Raw genomic sequence first — 23,123 nt, forward strand, 5'->3', positions numbered from 1 at the left:
TGTTGTTTGGCGGGTCCGGGCTGGGGATTCGAACCCGCCACCTTAGGTGTACGTGGCTGGCGCCTTAGCCGGTTGAGCTATAGGCGCCGAGCCAAGAAATCTTTTCTAAATCCTATGGCTTAGATGCTTCTGTGTGCACTACAGAACATAAAAGATTATTAGTACCTTGAGGGTATGCCCATGTTTTAGTCTACTTTATACAACCCAAATCTGGATAATAGTGCCTTAAAAAAATAAACCGGTACTTAATATTTGTAAAGTTGAGAAAATAAATTCCATAAAAGGAAATACTTGTAGGCTATGTTTACAAAGAAGCTTACTTATAAATAATGAACATTTAAGACAACGATTAGTGGTATATATACTTTTTTTCTTGATGATTTCTTTCTAACTCAAGGTCCTGATTAATGACTGTAATCCCACGTCTGGAGGGAAGAAATACCTCCGTACATCAGTCTTTAGATACCGACAGCTCCAAATTCAATACACCTCCCCTGCTAAAGAGAGGAGCAAAACCTAGCCTCTTATCGGTGTCCTCCTCTGTGAAAGCTCTGTGAAAAAGCCCCCGAGAAGTAGGAACAATTGGCAATTTTTGATTGCATGGGATGAATATTTTGTTCTTGTGACATATGGCTTTTGAGAAGTTTTACTTAGATTTTAACAGCAATATCATCACCTAAAGTCACAAGTGTTAATTAAGAACAGCTAAATAAAGTCAATGAAAATTTTTATATTGAAACAGTCATAAATTGTTTACACATAGGCTGCTACCAATCCTCAATCCCCAAGCATTTAAAGTTAGTTTTAGTACCAAAACATTAAAGTTTCTTCTGTATTTAGTATCTTTTCAAACTGGTTCTTATTGGTAAAAAGTTGTAACAAACAAAATACTTAATTAACCAATCTGTAAATTTGATCTAAAACACCATGAGTCTCTAAGATGACAAAGCCTTCTGTTTACCAACAAATATTGTAATGTTAAAATATAAGTTAACAGACACTAATGTTCATAAACAGTATATTAAATTAGACCCAGCTAAGTTGAATTAATTAATGGTGACTGTATCTTTCTAAAAGGAGAGACAGTCACAGTGTAACACGTATTCCCTTATTAGGTTTAATTTAACGCACCCAAGCTGTTTGGGGACTTTCTTCCTTGGCTTCTTCTCCTTTTCCCCTTCCTCTTTCCGTTTCCGCTTCTTCATCTCAATATCATCTTCTTTTATTTTGGGAACCTATAAAATGATAAAAGAATGCATCATTTACATAAGAACCAATGCTTTACTCTGATGTTAGCAATTCAGGATCCAGGGCAGAGTTTTTTCTCAGATGTCAGTGTACATTAGAATTGCTTGCTAAAAATACAAATTCTTGGGGTGGGGCACGGTGGTTCAACCCTGTAATCCCAGCACTCTCGGAGGCTGAGGTGGGTGGACTGCCTAAGCTCACGGGATCAAGACCAGCCCAAGCCAGAGTGATCTCTAAAAATAGGTGGGGGTTGTGTTGTGCGCCTGTAATCCCAGCTACTCAGGGGCTGAGACAAGAGAATTGCTTGAGCTTCTGACGTTGCTGTGAGCTGTGACCCCACAGCACTCTACTGAATGAGACAAAGTGAGACTCTGTCCCTCCACATAAGTAAATAAATAAAAACAAAAATTAAATTAAAAATACAAATTCTTTTTTTTTCTTTTTTGAGACAGAGCCTCAAGCTGTCACCATGGGTAAAGTGCTGTGACATCACAGCTCACAGCAACCTCCAACTCCTAAGGTCGAGTAATTCTCCTGCCTCCGCCTCCCTAGTAGCTGGGACTACAGGTGCCTGCCACAACGCCCAGCTATTTTTTGGTTGCAGCCGTGATTATTGTTGGGAGGGCCTGGGCTGGATTTGAACCCGCCAGCTCAGGTGTATATGGCTGGGACCTTAGCAGCTTGAGCCACAGGAGTCGAGCCAAAAGTACAAATTCTTGAGGTCTATGAACACTCTCACTTCTGGCTTAGATTCAGTTATCTGGGGTAGGCCTTATAATTTGCATTTATTTATTTATTATTTTTTAAAACTTCCCAAGTTGTGGGGCGCAGTGGCTCATGCCTGTAATCCCAGCACTTGGGAGGCCTACGTGGTTGGACTGCCTGAGCTTACAGGTTAGAGACCAGCCTGAGCCAGAGAGAGACCTTGTCTCTAAAAAATAGCTGGGCACTGTGGCAGGCACCTATAGTCCCAGCTACTTGGGAGGCTGAGCCAAAAGGATCACTTGAACCCAAGAGTTTGAAGTTGCTGTGAGCTGAGACGCCATAGCACTCTACAAAGAGTGAGAAAGTGAGACTCTGTCTAAATAAATAAATAAATAAATCTTTCCAAGTCTAGCAAGAATAATGTGCATTTTTAACAAGTGTTTTGGTACTTCTGGTACAAGTCAGTCTTTGGACCACACTTTAAGAAATAGTTATCTAGGGACACTATTCCTTTCCCAACTATGGTACATGCAAACTCTATAGAATTAGTAACAATTTATGTCTTAGGCAATGTAACAGCTATTAACAATCATTTCTATAGCAAATTTTAATGTCTTCTAGGAACTTAATTTTATAACAGAAATAGCAGATTAGTAAACCGCATATGCACAGAACTTTTAAAAGAAAATGCAATTCTACTATGATGCAAATACTAATTTTCCCATATCTACAGAATTTATTTATTTATCTATCTTTATAGAGACGGGATCTCGCTATGTTGCCTAGGCTAGAGTGCAGTGACTATTCATAGGTGTGATCCCACTACTGATCAGCACAGGAATTCCGACCTGGGCCAGTTCACCCCTCCTTAGGCAACCTGGTGGCCCCCTGCTCCTGGGAGGTCACCATATTGATGCCAAACTTAGTGCAGACACCAGATAGGCATAGTGCACTACAGCCCACAACTCCTAGACTCAAGCCTTCCTCCTATCTCAGCCTCCTGAGTAGCTGGGACTACAGGCGTGCGTCACCGCATCAGCATACTTACAGAATTTTGAAGTATTTAATTAACCATAGATTCAAAACAATAGTCTGTATTTTACTTTTCTTTGCATCCAGTTGTGGCGTAAGTAACTCATATCACAGTGGTTACGGCACCGGCCACATACACCAAGGCTGACGGGTTCTAACCCACTCAGGGCCAGCTAAACAACGACAATTGCAACAACAAAAAAAATAGCCAGGCATTGTGGCAGGTGCCTGTAGTCCCAACTACTTGGGAGGCTGAGGCAAGAGAATTGCTTAAGCCCAAGAGTTGGAGGTTGCTGTGAGCTGTGACACCACGGCATTCTACCAAGGGCGACAGTAAGACTCTGTCCCCCCAAAAAAAGTACATGTACTAGAAACTCCACAGTTGACTACTTCCCTATATTGGTCGCCTCCTTAAAGTTGGCCTAATTTTCATAGACTGGACATGCACCATATGTACATATCAATACAATAGGCCTTGCTCCTTATGTCGACCACCTCTGTGTATTGTTGACCAGTTGGTAACATTCCCTTGGGTGGTCAACTGACAGAGGTTCTACTATAGTATTAACTGAACATTCTTATTGCAATGTCAGATAAACTCACTTTGGGTGGCTTGTGCTTTTGGTTTTCTGTAGTATCTTCTTCTTCAGTATCTGAAGCTTGGCGAAACTGTAGAGTACCAGTGTTGATATAAAAGCCTCCATATTTTGTTGTCAGAGAAGCAGGAACTAATTCATCATACTAGATTAAAAAAAAATTCAGATATATCCTGTTGTCTTTAACACTATATAAAATGTCAAAGAAATTCATTCACCATGGCAGCATCATCCTTAAGTCCTAACTATAAAACTGACTAAGGTTAGGATTATATGCAGAATAAATCTAGAAAAAATTAATAACTGTAATAAAAATTAGCTCTGATCATTCAATATATATAAGAAACTTCTAGAATAAAAAGCAAATTCTAAATATATTGCCTGCTGAGAATAATTTAAGAATCATTGCTACTATTATTTTTTCCCCCTTCCCATTGCTACTTTCCCAATGACAAGAATGTCTAATGAGAAACTGAGACAAGTTAAAACAGATGACTAAATGTCTGGACAAGAGTAATTTTATTTCTTACCGTATCAGTATGTAATCGTATTCATAAAGAAATTATAAAGAGCAACACAACTATTTTTTCTGTCTTAGCCGTATGCTTTTAAAAATAGGGAAATTTTTTCAAACATTTTAAAGACACATAGCATGTATATTTTAAAGAGAAGCAGAAAAACAAATGTTCAGTTCAGTAAACATAAATTTGAGGGCACAGAATGAGCCAGGAAATCTGCTTGGGGCAAATTTGCTTTAGGTTCTTAGTTGCCTAAATCAGATTTAGTCCCAAAGTCTGGATTTTAAGATTTATCATTATCTCACCTGATGAAGATGGACAAAAAGCAAACATTAAATGAAGGCCAATCTTAACCAAATGAAGGTGTTCGAAGAGGGAAAGAAAAAATGAACTATTAATACACATCTAATAGCCAAGAGGCCTCTGCTATCTCAAGGCGCCTAAACTCCACTTCTGAGGTTCTTCATCTAATCTAGTCTTTAAGAAAGTCAGATTTTTAAGGAAATTCTTTTTTGCCATGGGTAAGAAACACACACATCCTACTACTAACTGTTAAGAATATAAGGCCAAGTATAATAAAAGTTATGATTTTAACCTATATTCTTTTAAATTATGTGGAGAATGGAATAAGAAAGGGTGTCCAGTTTGATCCTACTGAATTAAAAAGAAATAAAACAAGTGAAAGAAAAAAAATACTTTGTTGTTGTTCTACTACAAAGATTGATAAGACTGACCTCAGAGCAAAGGGCCAGTACAATCTACAAGTAAAGGAACAATATGAAAAGTGAAGGATTAAAACTAAAAAGACATTGTCGCAATTACTCTGAAAATGTGTAACTGTGAGAAGACAGATACACCTGTACTCTTTGCTTACATGTACTTGTAAAGTGCTTTATAATTTTCAATGCTTCTTCATATAAATTATTTCATTCGGTCCTCCTGATACCTTTGTAAGGCAAGAAAGGCAAATATTATTTCCATTTTATAAGTGAAAACCAGGTAAGTACCAAGTACCTTACCAAAGCAATTTTCTATCTTTATGGCAAAGTTACTGGCTGCCACCAACCCATCCACCACACCAAGCAGCTTCTTCACATGGGAAACACATGCATCGCCTGGTATACAGGGCAACTGTGACGTGCTCAAAGTCCATCTTCTTGGGAATATTCTGCTGCGCTTTCCCTACCAGAACACTCTTCAAGTGAATAAACTCTTCATGAATATTTAATTTAGCCATTTAAGAATGTGTTGAGAGGCAACAGACACTGAAATTGAGAATCAGAAGGCCTGAATTTAGATCTGTTGTCAATGATTAACTACTGTGACCCAGACCTAATCACTTAACATCAGCTTAGGGAGTTGTAAAACAAGGACATCATTACTTCACAAAGTTCCAGTACAATTTTAATGGGACAACCTAAATAAAACCATGTTACTCATGACTGGTATTATTTATTAATAATAAAATTAATTTTTCCTTCAGTTCTTTTACAGTTTGGAAGCATAAATATGAAACTAAAAATAATCCTCAAAAGCATTTCTTTTAGTTATTTTTAGTAATTAAGTAGCACATGATTCTGAAAATTAATTAGAACCAGAATATTTTTACTCTATCAAATAATACACCAACACTGTAAGCTTACTGATAATGCCATCAGTTAAAAGAACAAAAACTCATCTTGTTTGACAATAATTGTTTTATGTTTGAATTCTCTTATAAAAAGAAACAAATAATATGTTCAGAGCAACAATACTAAAGTTATTTTGCAAGTCAAACCATCTCTCTCAAAACAGGGATCTACCTTGTCCTATAAATGTCAGTAACTAATTGTAAACGTATACTTGTAAAGTGTATCCTTACTTACTAAAGTCGCTTTCAAAATTTTTTTCCCACAGCTCAAGCACACACATACACACACTATAAAAACCATATAATCTACTAATGAGGTACTATGACAGCTCCAATTCTATTAGATTCCATTTTCTTTAAAAATACTGGTCACACCCACCAAATTAATATATAACCCAAATGGGGGTGGTTAGGAGGAAGCAAGGAATGGACAGGCATAGAACAGACTTTTAGGATAGTGAAACTATTCTGTGTGATACTATAATGTGTCGTTATACATGTACATTTGTCCAAACCCAAAGAATGTTACATCACCATGAGTGAACCCTAAGGTAAGCTATCAACTCTGGTGATAATGATGTATCACAATGTAAAGTCATCAGTTACAACAAATGTACCACTGTGATATAGAGGGTTGTTTGTGCATGGGGGCAGAGATTACGTGGAAACTCTCTGTACTTTCCATTTAATTATTAGGAATCTAAAACTGCTCTAATAAAATTAAGTGTTTTAATTTTTAAAAAGTTATTTATGTAAGTGTGAGTACATGCAATGCCCATTTATATACGGGTGAGTTCCTTCTTGGGTTATTTATAATTCAAAATGTATACACAGAGCCAGGCACAGGGGTCACAGCTATAATCGTAGCATTTTGGGAGGCTGCGGTGGGAGGACCACTTGAGTTCAAAAGCTCTGAGACCAGCCAAGCAAGAGCAAGACCATCACTACTAAAAATACAAAAAGTAGCCAGGCATTGTGGCCAGCGCCTATAGTCTCAGCTTCTCAGGAGGCTGAGGCACAGAGGATCACTTGAACCCAGGAGTCTGAGATTGCTGTGAGCTAGGCTGATGCCACAGCACTCTAGCCTGGGCCAACAGTCCCTCCCCCCAAATCTACTTATATTAACATTGCTACTGATGCTTTATACTACTTGGCTTTATGCTCTTTGTCATGTTTACGTTCATTCCTTTATTTGAGCTTCAGAATAATCCTGTGGGATAAGCAAGTTATAGCAGAGAAAACTGACACTAAAAAACTAGCTCCTGGCTCGGCGCCTATAGCTCAACCGGCTAAGGCGCCAGCCACGTACACCTAAGGTGGCGGGTTCGAATCCCCAGCCCGGACCCGCCAAACAACAATGACGGCTGCAACCAAAAAATAGCCGGGCGTTGTGGCGGGTGCCTGTGGTCCCAGCTACTTGGGAGACGGAGGCAGGAGACTCTCTTGAGCCCAGGAGTTGGAGGTTGCTGTGAGCTGTAATGCCATGGCACTCTACCCAGGGGGACAGCTTGAGGCTCTGTCTCAAAAAAAAAAAAAAACAACAACAAAAAAAAAAACTAGCTCCTGGTCACATGGTGAATTAGAAATGCAGTTAAGACAAGAATCTAGAACTTGTGCCAGGCATGGTGGCTCATGTACTTTGGGAGGCTAAGATTGGTGGACTGCTTGAGCTCAGGAATTCTAGACCAGCCTGAGCAAGAGTGAGACCTATTTCTACCAAACATAGAGAACAAGCTGGGTGTTGTGATGGGCACTCATAGTCCTAGCTACTCAGTAGGCTAAGGCAGGAGGACCATTTGAGCCCAGGAGTTTCACAAGACTTTTGAAAACATTCCACATGCTAACTTACTGGCTGACAACCTTTTTGATAATAGGAAGGGCTTCTCTACTCCAAAGGGCATTGTCAATATGATACTCCCATAGACCAGGCTGCCAGGTATGGTAAAAAAAGTTTATGTCGAGACACCAGAAATCATTTAGGACTATGACAAAATACTCAGCATGTCTCATGTTGAAAGTCCTTCCTATCTGGATAGAAATGGAACACATTATTCTTAGTAAAGCATCACAAGAATGGAGAAGCATGAATCCTATGTACTCAATTTTGATACAAGGACAATTAATGACATGGTGGGGGTGGGAGAAGGGGAGAGCAGAGAAAGGAGGAGAGAAGGGTAGGGAAAGGAAGGGTGAGAGAGGGAAGGAGGGAGGGGGCTGGGGTCTTGGTGTGTGCCACACCTTTTGGGGCAAGACACGATTGTAAGGGGGACTTCACTTAACAAATGTAATCAGTGTAACCTGGTTTCTTGTGCCCTCAATGAATCCCCAACAATAAATTAAAAAAAGAAAAAAAAAGAAAGTCCTTCCTATAGCTCTCCTACCTGTATATCCCTTGAATTAGCTTTAAGACCAAGCTCTATAGCAATGGGGAAAAGAGATACTAATTTGTGGGTAGTGTACAAGTCACCTATTGACATAATCACTGCACACTGCAGAGGACATGATAATCCCAGGGATTAGATTACTTATAAGAATGGAAGAACATACACCTTATCTACCACAACATGGGACTTGTCCTCATTCACTATGATCAACAGATGGCTACTATCCTTAAATGCTCTCCTGAATTCCTCTTCCTTTGATAAAGAAAGAGAGGATTCCTAGGGAAAAGTTGTAGAACTTGATCAAAAAAGGCTGGTGATAGAGACTGGTATTCATTGTACCACCACTGCAGTTAAGTCATGGCAGCAATAAAAAAAACTAGCTGGGCGCTGTGATGGGCACTTGTAGTCCTAGTTACTCAGGAGGCCAAGGCAGGAGGACCATTTGAGCCCAGGAGTTTCACAAGAGTTTTGAAAACATTCCACATGCTAACTTACTGGCTGATGACCTTTTTGATAATAGGAAGGGCTTCTCTACTCCAAAGGGCATTGTCAATATGATACTCCCATAGACCAGGCTACCAGGTATGGTAAAACACTTTATGGTAAGACATTTTAAAGATGTTTGCTGTATTTACTTCAACCCAGTGTCACTAACATTAAAAATCGTGTGGTTCTCATCTTGAAAGTCATTTCGAAACACTCCTGCCCAAGTTTGGGATTATCAATAAAATCTCAAGATGCAAATACTCTTTGACCAATAAATTGCACTGCTAGAAATTTATCCCTACAAATGTATTTGCACTCTATAAATATCCTTCATGCACATTTATTTAAGATGATAAATGTACACAGATGCCCAATTATTTGTAAGCACCTAACACTGGAAATAATTTAAATGTTCATCAAATGAAGTTAAATAAATTATTCAATTTAAGTATACTCTCTATTAGTCATTAAAAAGAACATATCTATGTGCTAATATGTAAATATCATCAAAATGTTATATTTTACTAGAAAAGCAATGTCTGAAATATGATCTATAGTATAATCCTATTTGTGTTAATATCTGAATAGGATAATAGGTTGCATGCTTAACATACATGGAACTACGCAAGTAGCTCTAGTATTTACCTTCTCAGGGTGAGACCTTCAAGGTACTTTACTGTCTACTTCATCACTAGCTTGTGTTTTATTGCTGTTTTACCATAAACACAGAATTTTATAATAAGAAAACACCAAAAATAAAATCCCCAAACACCCCCAAAATCCCCTAAACACCAAAAATCTCTTGCACAATCTAATCAGGCCTCATTTCTAGAAATTCTAATTCAGTAAGTCTGAATTAAGGCAAGTATACTAATATGTTTCAGCCCTGACTGAGAACCATTAGTTTAATATATTAGTTTTCAGCATACAATTAGAACTCTTTTCCTTTTTCTCTTTTATTAAATTTTTTTTTTTTTTTTTAGTCGGGCCTGGGGTGATAACACAAGGACCACTAATTACAAACACCCGACAACCAGCAACCATCAGGGAATCTCAAGGACTGCGGTCAGACACTGGGAAGGAGCACACTGGGTCAGGGCAGAGTGCACCCAGCAAAGCATGCGCTGAGCTGGCCAAACCCAGCCTGCCAGTCTGTTTCCATACAACTTGCAAGCTAAGAAGGGATTTTTTAAATGACTGAAAATATCTCCAAAAGAGGATTAATATTTCCTTTCATGTAAGGATATGACAATATGAAATTTAAACTGCAGAGTCCTTAAATAAAGTTCATTTTAACACAGCCACGCTCAGTTGTTTACTTATTGTCTATGGCTGCTCTCACACTACAACACACAACTGAACAGTGTGACAGAGACCATACCGCCTGCAGAGTCTAAAATATTTACTATGTGGATATGGCCCTTTATGGAAAAAAGTTTGCTAAAACCTGGTCTAGTACAGCAGTGTTAATGACTCACCCAGACCAACCCAACATCACAGATTTTTTTTTTTTTTTTTTTGAGACAGAGCCTCAAGCTGATCCCCTGGGTAGAGTGCCATGGCTTCACTGCTCACAGCAACCTCCAACTCCTGGGCTCAAGCGAGTCTCCTGCCTCAACATCACAGATTTTTAAATCCACAGTATTCTTTTGAAAGAAAAATCTCGAAGCAGTAAACATAGCTTTAAAAAGCACAAATAAAATCATTCACTGAACTATTTAACCTACTACACCTTTGACTTCTACGATCCCAAACAAAGAATTTGCTGCTATATTAAAAATACATTACTCACAGCCTCTGAGTTATCAATAAATGGATCTGTCTCATCATAGCCAAAGCCTATATCAATTAAATCTTGTAGCCGATCCTTCCGGTGTTTACGGGATTTCCCACCCTGCAAAGAACAGATACGTTAGACTGATTCAGTATCCATGCTGTTTCCATAAAGCTAAAATGACCTGCTGGAAGAATGCAAACCATTTTTGTCGATAATCCCTCTGCTAGGAGGTTGGGTTTAAGACCCCCCTGCATCTTGAGTATTAAGTTAACACTTAGTGACTTGCTTCCAAAGTAGAGTAAGAATGAAGATGAGGGTGGGGACAGAATAACTTTATAGTGGAAAACCTGGCCCACATTACCTTACCACTACATTCACATCTTGCATCTCATGCCTTTTGCAAGGGACACTGTGGCTCACTCAGAGTGCGACTCTTTGAGATCAACCAACTCAAGTAATCACAGTCAACATCAAAAGGGCTAAGTCATGTTGACAGCATGTATCCTTGACAGCATGCGATCAAAATTGCACTTTACCTCTGTGGTCTTCTCATAAGCTGTAACTCCAGCCTAACCATGAGGAAAACATCAGACAAATCCAAGTAGAAAGACATTCTATGAAAGTAAGTGAATAGTGTTCTTCACAGCTGTCAAGATTATCAAAAGTAAGGAAAATATGAAAAACTGCCACAGACTAGATAAGACTAACAAGAAACAATGAAGAACTGTAATGTGGTATCCTGGATGAAAACCAGGAAATGAAAAGAGGACATGAGGAGAAAAGCTAGCAGTATCCAAATAAAGCATGGAGTTTAAGAGTCATGGGCCAATGTTGGTTCCTTAGTTGCAATAAATATTATAAACAATACAAACATAAGATGGTAACAATAGGGGAAAATGGGTGGGGGCTGTATGAAAACTCTGTATTATCTCTGAAATTTTTCTGTTAATCTAAAACTATTCTTTTTTTTGGTTGCAGGTTTTGGCTGGGGCTGGGTTTGAACCCACCACCTCCCGTATATGGGACCAGCGCCCTACTCCTTGAGCCACAGGTGCCACCCTCTAAAACTATTCTTAAAATTATTTTTTAAATGTCATAGAATTATATACACAGACATACAAGAAAGTGCATGCAAAAACTGGTGAAATCTCAGTAAGATCTATCATCTAGTTAACTGTGTTGTGCCCAAATCAATTTCCCAGTTTTGACAACTGTAAATATGTAAGATATCAACATTGGAAGCAGCTGGGTAATGGGCACAAGTGACTTCTCTGTATGGTATTTGTAACTTCTTACAAGTCTATAATTCTTTTTAAATAAAAAGGTTTTTAAAAGTGAAACAACAAAACAAACCAGCGTAGATTTCTTCAGGTCCTATCTTACAGAGCCTTTGGACTCTGGCTGATTACAGTATACAGAACATTTTATATCTCAGGTATAAAATGTCGTATGTATTTTGAAGGTCTGGTGTAAGCAGTTAAAGTAAAGAAGAAGCCTATTATCATGGCACTACTAAAACAAGGACAGTATGTCAGCTTAATCTTTGACATTTACTGTAGAGGCTCGGTGCCTGTGGCTCAAGTGGCTAAGGCGCCAGCCACGTACACCCAAGGTGGCGGGTTTGAATCCAGCCCGGGCCGACAAATAACAATGATGGCTGCAACCAAAAAATAGCCGGCGTTGTGGTGGGCGCCTGTGGTCCCAGCTAGTTGGGAGGCAGAGGCAGGAGACTCTCTTGAGCCCAGGAGTTGGAGGTTGCTGTGAGCTGAGATGCCATGGCACTCTACCCAGGGTAACAGCTTGAGGTTCCTGTCTCAAAAAAAAAAAAAAAAAGATTCACTGTAGACACTTAAATTTACTTGCTCCAATTTAACTAAACTTTCTAAGCTTCTTCTAACACCTTCCCACCTGTACTTTTTTGGTGTTGGGAGTGTGGAATGGGGAAGACGATGCTCAGAAAGAGAGAGGAGAGAAAAGAAAATAATCAGTACAAAGGATTCTGCCAGCTAACATACCAACCAATGAGCCACAGTGTGCCTTGCAAAAGGCATGAGATGCAAGATGTGAATACCACGGCTTGGCGCCTGTGGCTCAAGTGGTTAAGGTGCCAGCCACATACACCTAAGCTGGTGGGTTGGAATCCAGTCCGGGCCCATCAAACAACAATGATGGCTGCAACCAAAAAATAGCCAGGCGTTGTGGCGGGCGCCTGTGGTCCCAGCTACTTGGGAGGCTGAGGCAGGAGACTCGCTTGAGCCCAGGAGTTGGAGGTTGCTGTGAGCTGTGATGCCACAGCATTCTACCCAGGGGGATAGCTTGAGGCTCTTGTCTCAAAAAATACATAAATAAATAAAAGTAAAAAAAAAAAAAAAAGATGTGAATACCACTTAGTTCGGCTTCATTCCGCATACTGCATACCACTCAATGCAGAATGGGATTCTAACGGTTAAAGATGGGTAAGTAGCACACCGTATGGCCCTTAAAGAAACTGATCCACTGTGTTTCTACACAAAGAAACAGAGATTTCTCCCAGTGCTTGAGGAAAAATCAAGTATAATGGACTTATGAGACTCTAGCATGGTGCTATGACTCTACAAGTAACCGGCAAAGATGACACCAACTAAATGCTATGGTTGTATTATATACTTTTCAGTGGACAAAATAACACTATTAATATACCTAATCACCACCAAGAAAGGCATTATGGTGTGAGAAAAGGTAATAGTTCCCATGTTTTATATTTTACCCACATATATGCAGATGACACATATATACATATACACATAAAACATATGTGTATGCTCAGATACAGCATACATACTAAACTGTCCTTATTTATTCATTTTGCCAGGTCTGCAAACTGAGATCTTTACATCTGGTTATGGAATTATGGTGAGAATCAGAAGTCAGGGGAAGGGAAATAGATATTCCTATGACCAGAATCATTCTATGGCCAAAAAATTATACACAAGCAATTAACTTACATGGGGGATAACTGTACCCTAAAAAAGAGAGAGGGAGAGATCTAAGGAGTATATAAAAATCCACATACAAAACTAATGAAGAGGACTAGCCTTGACACATATTAAATAAACTTAAAATTATAGGAGTTAAAATAGATACAGCATAATCTAAGAGTAAAAATATCAATAGATAGCATTGTTCAGAAATCTACTCTAGCATATAAGAATTTGAGATGAAAAAGGAAACATCACAACTCCCTGGAGAATGATTAATAAACCAAATAAATGACATTAAAGACACCAATTTCACCTATCAAATTACAAACTTTTAAACTGTGCAAAGATGGAGCAGAAACAGGACCGCCAAACACTGCTAGTAAGAGTTTACCAACAAAACCTTTTGGAAAGCAACTGGAAGCATCTGCCAAGAGACTCTGCAATATCCTTACATTTTCTTCTTTTGCCTCTTTATCTTATTTGACCCAATAATTCAACTAAGTCATATAGTTTACTTCAAACCACTATTTAGATCCAAAAGTATGTGCCATGAAGAGAAATATGTTAAAATATCAGAAAGAATTTAAATATGAAAAGTCCTTGGTTCGGTGCCTGTGGCTCAAGCGGCTAAGGTGCCAGTCACGTACACCTAAGGTGGTGGGTTAGAATCCAGCCCAGACCCGCCAAACAACGACCCGCTGCAACTAAAAAATAGCCAGGTGTTGCGGCGGGCACCTGTGGTCCCAGCTACTTGGGAGGCAGAGGCAGGAGACCCACTTGAGCCCAGGAGTTGGAGGTTGCTGTGTGCTGTGATGCCACGGCACTCTACCTAGAGGGACAGCTTGAGGCTCTGTCTCAAAAAAAAAAAAAAAAAAAAAGTCCTTGTCCTCAGGGAACTTAAAACAAGATAATCTACTCAGGCTTGGTGGCCACAGCTCAGTGGTTAGGGTGCCAGCCACATACACCAAGGCAGGTGGGTTCAAACCCTGCTAAACAAGGACAACTGCAACAAAAAACAGCTGGGCAGTGTGGTGGGTACCTGTAGTCCCAGCCACTTGGGAGGCTGGAGCAAGAGAATCACTTTGGCCTAAGAGTCTGAAGTTGCTGTGAGCTGTGACTCCACAGCACTCTATGGAGAGTGACATAGCAAGACTATCTCAAAAAAAAAAAAAGATAATCTATTCAACAAATTTACTGAGCACTCACCATGTGTCAGGTTTTATGCATTTTATAGTTATAAAAGCAGTTAAGTACAGAGGTAGCTACAGTCTATAAACAGTAGACAGGAAAATGACAGATTGCGTGGAGACCTTTCTAACAGAGAACCTAATCAAGGTTTTTTGCTAAGACACTGACACCCAGACAAGCAGGAGTACAGTGAAGCACACTAGCAGAGGCCACTCAAGGGATCAGCGCAGGGAGGTAACTGAAGAGATTACTGCTTAACAAAAGCCTCTATTATACAGGGAATTAACACAGTAACACAGTTGGGGAGAAGATCAGTCAGAAAGGAAAAAAATGCAGAGATTTGCAAGAAAGTCACCAGTTATTTGGGACATAAAATAAATATTTAAGTACCAGTGGTGGCTATGAGCATAAAGATAGCTACCATTTACTGACTACTACCTTTTCAACTTTTTGTTACTATTTTCCAACATGAACACTTTGATTCTTTTAAATTATCTACCCCTGCTCCCCAAACACACCAGCTTACCCCACGCTTTTCCCTATTGGCGACTGGTCTCTTATTCCTTATTGAATCCCCCCACCCTTTGCAGATCAGCCTAAGTTTTAAATCTTTTCTCCCAGATGCTTTTTAGTTAATATTGCAACAACAATCATCTTTGCTCTCCCAACATACTGTTTGTCGAGGCATAACTTGCTGTCTACAATATTTATCTGGGGAAAACGAAAAAACCAGATAGGTTCTGTTGTAACACAATCAGACATATGCAGAAGTACAAATAATTTTCAGGTAATTAGATCCAGGAATGTCTAGTCTATGTCTAGTCATGTGACTAGTTTGCTACCATTGACAGTTATGACTGTTGTTACTATTAGGTCATTAAATATGAAATGTCTGATTTTGAATCAAAGGTTTAGTTTATTGTATCTCAAGCAAGAAGCAGCACAATTAATTAAAGTGTGAGCCCAAACTATCAACAAAGTTTTGCCACTTAACAGCAGCTTGTGTATGCCAGCACCAAAGCTTGGAGAGTAGCAATGAAATAGCAAAAGGCATTTTCTACAACTTGTTGAGAACTGAATATTTTTCCTTGCAAGAAGTAATCCAAAGCCTGGAAGAAGCAGTAGTCAGTTGGTGCAGGTCAGGTGTCATGGTGGATGACAGTTTCCAAGTTCAGATTCTGCAGTTGGAGCAGCACTGTTTGTGTACTACGTGGTTGAGCACTGTCTTGTAAGAGGATTGGCCTGTCTCTATTGACCAATCTCAGCTGCATAACTGTAAGCATCCTCATCATTTTGTTCAATTGGTTGCAGTAGATATGTGCTATAATTGATTGGCTACATTTCATGGATGATACCAGGGCTGGACCATTATTAACTTTTTTTGATGAATATTCAGTTTTGGACTGTGTTTTGGCACTTCATCTTTATCCAACCATTATGCTGAATGCCTCTGATTATCAAAACAAATCCATTTTTCATCACACATAATAAGATGGTATAGAAATGGTTAGCATTTATGTCATGATAGCAAAGAAAGGCAAGCTTCAAGATGATTAAAGACATTCATTTATTCATGTGGAACCCAGTTACCCAGCTTCTTTACCTTGCCACTTTGTTTCAGCAGTTCAATATTGTTAGAAGAGTAACATCAAACCTTGCTGCTAATTCACGTGTAGGTTAAGATGGATTCATTTCCATCACAACTTTCAGCTCATAATTATCCACCTTGGTCTCAGGTCATTCACATGACTGACTTTCAAGATTTTTTTTTTTTTTTTTGAGACAAGCCTCAAGCTGTCCCCCTGGGTAGAGTGCCGTGGCATCACAGCTCACAGCAACCTCCAACTCCTGGGCTCAAGCGAGTCTCCTGCCTCAGCCTCCCAAGTAGCTGGGACCACAGGCGCCCACAACAATGCCCGGCTATTTTTTGGTTGCAGCCATTATTGTTGTTTGGCAGGCCCGGGCTGGATTCTAACCCACCACCTTAGGTGTATGTGGCTGGCGCCTTAGCCGCTTGAGCCACAGGCGCCGAGCAGATTTTCAAGATTTAAATCACCAGAATGTACTTCTCTAATCATCACTGTATTGTGCGTTTATTAACCACATACTTCCTAAACATTATGCTGATATTTTAAGTTACCTGCACTTTAATCATTCCATGACATAACTCATATTTGAAAATAACCCAGATTGGCAGGCGCAGTGGCTCACACTTATAATCCCCACACTCCGGATTGCCTAAGCTCATGAGTTCAAGACCAGCCTAAGCCAGATCAAGAGCTCATCTCTAAAAACAGCTGGGCATTGTGGCAGGCACCTCCCAGCCACTTGGGAGGCTGAGACAAGAGAATCGCTTAAGCCCAAGAGTTTGAGGTTGCTGTGAGTTGTGACACTATGGCCCTCTACTGAGGATGACAAAGTGAGACTGTCTCAAAAAAGGAAAAAAAAAATGAATAAAGAAAAAAAACCAGAGATTTTTTATTTATTCATGGTTTCAAAAAATTGTTCTAAATTTTTTTTAGAGAGATACTACAAGCCAAAACATGCATTTGAAAGACTAAAGATATACCTTCATAATAAAAATAAAACAAGAAGTGTCAAGGTGAAATAAATAAATGTCAGAGATATCAACCGTCAAACTCAGTACTTAAAAAAATTGGACATTTCATGCTTAATAACCTATTATATGAAATAAGATGGTTAAATGCTGTTATGTAAGTGTGAATCTTAACAGAGTAAACAAAATAGTTAAAGCTTCCCTTGATCTTAATATTATGTCTGATCAAACTGCCTTCAAAAAATGATCTTGCAAAAGTAAGATCTTTAACCAAGCATCAAATTGATTACAGTATCGTAACAACAATATACAAACCATGACATATCCATTCATATTAACAGCCATTTAAAAACAATGTGACACCATAGTATTAGTGTAGATATAGAAGGTAACAAAAGCAGTTTATCAAATGTCATGTATAGTTAAGGCAGAAAAGACAGTATCAATGTTCATTAAGCATTTGAAAAGGTGCTCAACCCTAAGTGGCAATCATGGAGACAACATCTAAATAATAAGGTATTTTTTTCCACTATCATACAAACAGGATGATGTCATTTAGGAAAAACATAACACAACAATAAATGTCTATGTCTATAGATATGTATAAGATACTCAAAGAATAAATAACAAGCAGATAAATCTATTATCAATGAGGAAGGGATATAACTGGAGGCATTAATGAAGGAAGACTGGCTTAACAGTCATTATTTGAATTTGTTTTTAATAATAAGAACATATTCATGTATTGCTCAGGTGATTTAAAAAAATTTTTTTAAAAAAAGGATGTATGTAATTGCACATCCATTTTTTAAAGTCCTAAAAGGATACACATCAAACTACCAAACTACTCACAAGGGTTCTGCCTGGCAGAAAGCCTACAGATGATTAGCTGATTTTTACTTTCTTCTTTTTTGCTTATTGGTATTTACACATTCTTTTACTGTGAACAAAAAGGCGCAGTAAATATCTAAATGCTTACATACACATAGTTCTCTGGGACAAGAAACATACACAGTGTCTCAAGGAAGAACTGGTTAGCTGGGAGGCAAAGGTGTAGAGGGACATTCACTGTTCATCATGCTACCATTTGCATCTTTCGGATTTTCATTAAGTACACACAGTACCCATTCAAGAAATATTCTCTGTTCAATATCAAAGTTCTGGATTCCTTTTCATTGGGTTCTAAAGTTTCCCAGTCCCAATGGAGACAAGAACTTGGAAAAACCTGCATTTCACACATACATACAAACCCCTAAGTAGCTCTTTCTTAAATCACTCTCCCAAAGCCAGGGTTCCATCAGCTTTCTTCCTGCCTTCATCGCAGAGTTATAAAGTACAGTTTTCTAGCCATAGTTTACTTTTCCTCACCTTTTAGCTTTCCTGGAAAACTTCTACCCCTGACCTGCCTCCTGCCTTACTCCTTTTCTAGTCTCTACCTTCCAGTTTCCTCACTGTGCTGAAAGTCAATGATATGCAAATTGTATAAACTGGAACCAAACTTTTGACAGTTGCCAAAACAAACATAAAAGTTACTTCACAAATATTAAAATTAGGTTCGGTGGAGGGGCTCATAATCCTAGCACCCTAGGAGGCCCAGGTGGGTGGATTACCTGAGCTCAGGAGTTCAAGAGCAAAAGTGAGACCCCTGGCTCAGCGCCTGTGGCTCAAGCGGCTAAGGCGCCAGCCACATACACCTAAGATGGCAGGTTCAAATCCAGCCCGGGCTTGCCAAACAACAATAATGGCTGCAACCAAAAAAAAAAAAATTGCTGGGTGCTGTGGCAGGCTTCTGTGGTCCCAGCTACTTGGGAGGCTGAGGCAGGAGACTCGCTTAAGCCCAGGAGTGGGAGGTTGCTGTGAGCAGTGATGCCATGGCACTCTACCCAGGGGAACAGCTTGAGGCTCCGTCTCGAAAAAAAAAACAAAAGTGAGACCCTTGTCTCTACTAAAAGTAGAAAAACTAGCCAGGTGTTGTGGCAGGTGCCTGTAATACCAGCTACTTAGAAGGCTGAGGCAGGAAGATCAGTTGAACCAAAGAGTTTGAGATTGCTGTGAGCTATGATGAAGCCACAGCACTCTACTATCCAGAGCGACAGAGGGAGACTCTGTCTCCAAAAAAAAAAATATACATATATACACACACATACACACATATATACACACACACACACATATACACACACACACACACATATATACACACACACACATATATATACACACATACACACATATATACACACACACATACACACACACACATATACACACACACACACATACACACATATATATTTACCCTAAAGGAATGTAAGCTATATGGGCAAAGGATTATATTATAGTATCTTCCCTACTAGACAGACTTATTTTTAATTGCTCTCTTTTTCTGCATCCTTAGCAAAAATAATCCCTATAGTAGAATCCAAGTCATGCTTAATAAATACATTCTCTGGATTTTTATGGATGCTGATATTACACAATTTACTCATTAAATAGATCTTATAAAAATCAAAATATTTTTTCAAAAAAAAAAAAACTCTGAAATTTTGGTGCATCTAAAATGAAGAAACCTCTTTATATCTATTCCTCCAAGTACTAGTTCACTGTGACTCAGAAGACTATTACTGAGTCATTAGTACTTGCTTAACCTGATAAATCAGTGTTTCAAGCCAATACAGTCTGATTACACTGTAACACTCAAATGGAAAACTAACAAGATGTTCTCAGTACTGGACAATTCCCCTGCCTCCAGCTAATAGTAAACCAAACCAATAACCGACATTCTCTGATCACCTCAAATTAACATTCATCAACAGAGCAAGCATGACACTCATTGCTAAAAAGACTTTAGTTTCATAAATGAGAAGAAAACATTCCCTAATTACAAGCCTCCCTATTTGTCCCAGCCCTGCCACAACCTTATCTCTTTATATCTATGCCTATTTCTCCATCTACCAATAGAAAAGGGTAGAGTTTCAGGTCAGAGGAAGATAGCCCAGAGCTGACTACTCAGCACAGAAATAGTATACACTGATTTCCATAATCACCACTTTCAGATATAGGACCTTCCTCCCAAGTACCTTAAAACTGCTGATTCTCAATTGTTCCTAAAGGATTAAAGGACAGTGAAGAGAATTTACTTAGCTCACGGAAGCCAAAGACTTAAAGGGCATGTCATGACAAGCAATTAGAATTGGTAACCACAATAAAGAAGCTATTATCTGAGCTAGAAATTCTTCCTTGCCCTTTATTTAAGACCTCCTTGCCTCCTTCAGTTTGTTTTATGTTATTTATAAAGTTATTTTATGTTTTTACTGTGTATGTAATTATCATGCTATTGTTGGTCCACAGAACCCTAAATACACAAGTATTTGTTTTGCAGAATTTACCTTTTATTTTATTTATTTACTTATTTTTTGAGGCAGAGTCTCATTATGTTGCCCTCAGTACAGTGCCGTGGCATCACAGCTCACAGCAATCTCTGACTCTTGGGCTTAAGTGATTCTCCTGCCTCAGCCTCCCAAGGAGCTGGGACTATAGGTGCCCACCTCAACGCCTGGCTATTTTTTGGTTGCAGTTATCATTGTTGTTTTAGCAGGCCCAGGCTAGGCTCGAACCCCTGAGCCTCGGTTTATGTGGCCGGAGCCCTACTCGCTGAGCTACAGGTGCTGAGCCCAAAATTTATTTATTTATTTATTTATTTATTTATTTATTTATTTTTTGAGACAGAGCCTCAAGCTATCCCCCTGGGTAGAGTGCCATGGCATCATGCTCACAGCAACCTCCAACTCCTGGGCTCAAGCGAGTCTCCTGCCTCAGCCTCCCAAGTAGCTGGGACTACAGGCTCCTGCCACAACGCCTGGCCTTTTTTGGTTGCAGCCATCATTGTTGTTTGGCGGGCCTGGGCTGGGGATTCGAACCACCACCTTAGGTGTATGTGGCTGGCGCCTTAGCCACTTGAGCCACAGGCGCCGAGCCCCAAAATTTATTTTTTAGTAGAGCCTTTACCCAAAGCTCTACAAGTTGCTCCTTAGGACCAGCCCCAACATAAGGCCAAAAGAAATAGTAAAATCAGCCTAGGAAGTTCCCAAGGAAGCACTAACCACTTACAGGTATGGACAATTAATAATGGGAATAACTGATAAAATTCTTGAGACTTTTTCTTTTGAGACAGAGCCTCAAGCTGTCCCCCTGGGTAGAGTGCTGTGGCATCACAGCTCATAGCAACCTCCAGCCCAGCTATTTTTTTTTTTTTTTTTTGGTTGCAGCCGTCATTGTTGTTTGACAGGCCCGGGCTGGATTAGAACCTACCACCTTTGGTGTATGTGGCTGGCGCCTTAGCCACTTGAGCCACAGGAGCCAAGCCTTGAGACTCTTAAAAAAGAATACATAAATGCTTTCAAATCATACACTTATATCAATCTCATATTTGAAGACATTTTTAAAAATCCATAATTATTTTAAGACAAAATTATATTTCTTTCCACTCAATTTAATAGTATTTACTGGCAAGAAGTCATTCATCAGTTATACCATTATCCCAAGATACTGCCATTCTGTAAAATGTATCCAGACAAAATCAGTTTTATAAGTCATACCAAAAAAAAAATCAGGACTTTATATACATGAAATTTGTCTTTGAATAAAAAAATGGCATTATTCCATTTAATCAACTATTTTGCTTTATTTATAAGGCTGCTCAGAATTACTATTACAGTATCAAATCTAACCCCATTCTTCCTTTTAAAATAAATATGAAGCTAGTAGGACTCTAATAATCCAAACTCACAAAGAACTGAGCATGAAAGGTGGTATTTAAAGTCTACATGGCACTATAACCAGGTTATAATGTAATTTCACGAAATGTTAATAAACTCATGGCAGAATGCACATCTTCCTACCCAGAGAGTCATTCAGATTCAAATAGTCTTAAAGGAGCTCCTGATAGGCACCAGATAATTTGCTAGGTACTTTCATTTAGATTACTGAATTTATATCCAATTCTAGGAGAGCATGATCTTTCAAGATGACTAAGGCAACTGAGTGAGAAAAGTCACTAAAAATAATCCTCAAACTACTATAGATTATCCTATCCATAAGGCTAAACAAACAGGTCTATTTCCATCAAACTGAAACTCATTCTCTACTTCAGAACATAGATAAGGCATAAACCACTTAGAAGCCATCTAAAAAGTGAGCTGGAAACGAGAAAATTTAGCTTAAACATCTGAAGCCTTAACTGGGAATGGCATAGGAGCCCCTTAAACAGCATCCTGCTTCCTTCCCACAGCAACCAACAAGACTAATTTGGAATATATGGAGGAGTAGAAATGTTAAAACTTAGGCTTAGCTATTTATAAGATGTATGTACGACTATCAGTTTAACATATTACAGGTAAAAATAAGTACTTAATAGTCCTATTGACCTTTTACCAAAAAACTATTTAGCAATTCATGTTAAATATAAACTGTCACATTACTTGAGCATAAGGGCAACATAACAGGAAATAGAATGTATAATAATAAAAGCAAATTGAAGGGGGGAACTCCAAAAAAAGTGCTCCTTTTATAATTTTATAATTTCTGATATTGCTGATTTCAACTCCTAGAACATAGGAATTTGTTACCCCTACATACCTATAAAAATCTTCATTAGGCAAACCGCTGTGGCTCATGCCTGTAACTCTAGTACTTTAGGAGGCCAAAGCAGAAGGATCATTTGAGGCCAAGAATTCAAAACCCCATTACTTTTAAATAGAAAAATTAGCTCGGCATGGTGGCACATACCTGTAGTCTGAGCTACAAGGTAGTCTAAGCCAGCAGGATCACTTGAGCCCAGGAATTAAAGACTGCAGTGAGCTATGACGACTGCATTCTAGCCCAAGGAACAGAGTGAGACTCTGCCTCAAAACAACAACAAATGGCTCGGCGCCTATAGCTCAACCGGCTAAGGCGCCAGCCACGTACACCTAAGGTGGCAGGTTCGAATCCCCAGCCCGACCCGCCAAACAACAATGACGGCTGCAACCAAAAAATAGCTGG

The 23,123-nt window shown here is 39.1% G+C and overlaps 1 protein-coding gene across 2 annotated transcripts in view; it reads right to left on the reverse strand.

Moving 5' to 3' along the window:
- The window catches only part of UBN2 (ubinuclein 2), a 76,423-nt gene that overhangs the window by 43,103 nt on the left and 10,197 nt on the right, over positions 1-23,123 (reverse strand). For both annotated transcript variants that reach the window (XM_003791580.3, XM_023514204.1), the window contains exons 3-5: positions 10,392-10,493; positions 3,589-3,726; positions 1,132-1,235 (exon numbers count right to left, since the gene is read on the reverse strand). In XM_003791580.3, the coding sequence (XP_003791628.2) occupies positions 1,132-1,235; positions 3,589-3,726; positions 10,392-10,493 (344 nt within the window). The remainder of the gene's footprint in view (positions 1-1,131; positions 1,236-3,588; positions 3,727-10,391; positions 10,494-23,123) is intronic.

This window comes from Otolemur garnettii, unplaced genomic scaffold (genome assembly GCF_000181295.1).
Source record: "Otolemur garnettii isolate 467f Iridium unplaced genomic scaffold, OtoGar3 scaffold00049, whole genome shotgun sequence".
NCBI classification, from domain to species: domain Eukaryota; kingdom Metazoa; phylum Chordata; class Mammalia; order Primates; family Galagidae; genus Otolemur; species Otolemur garnettii.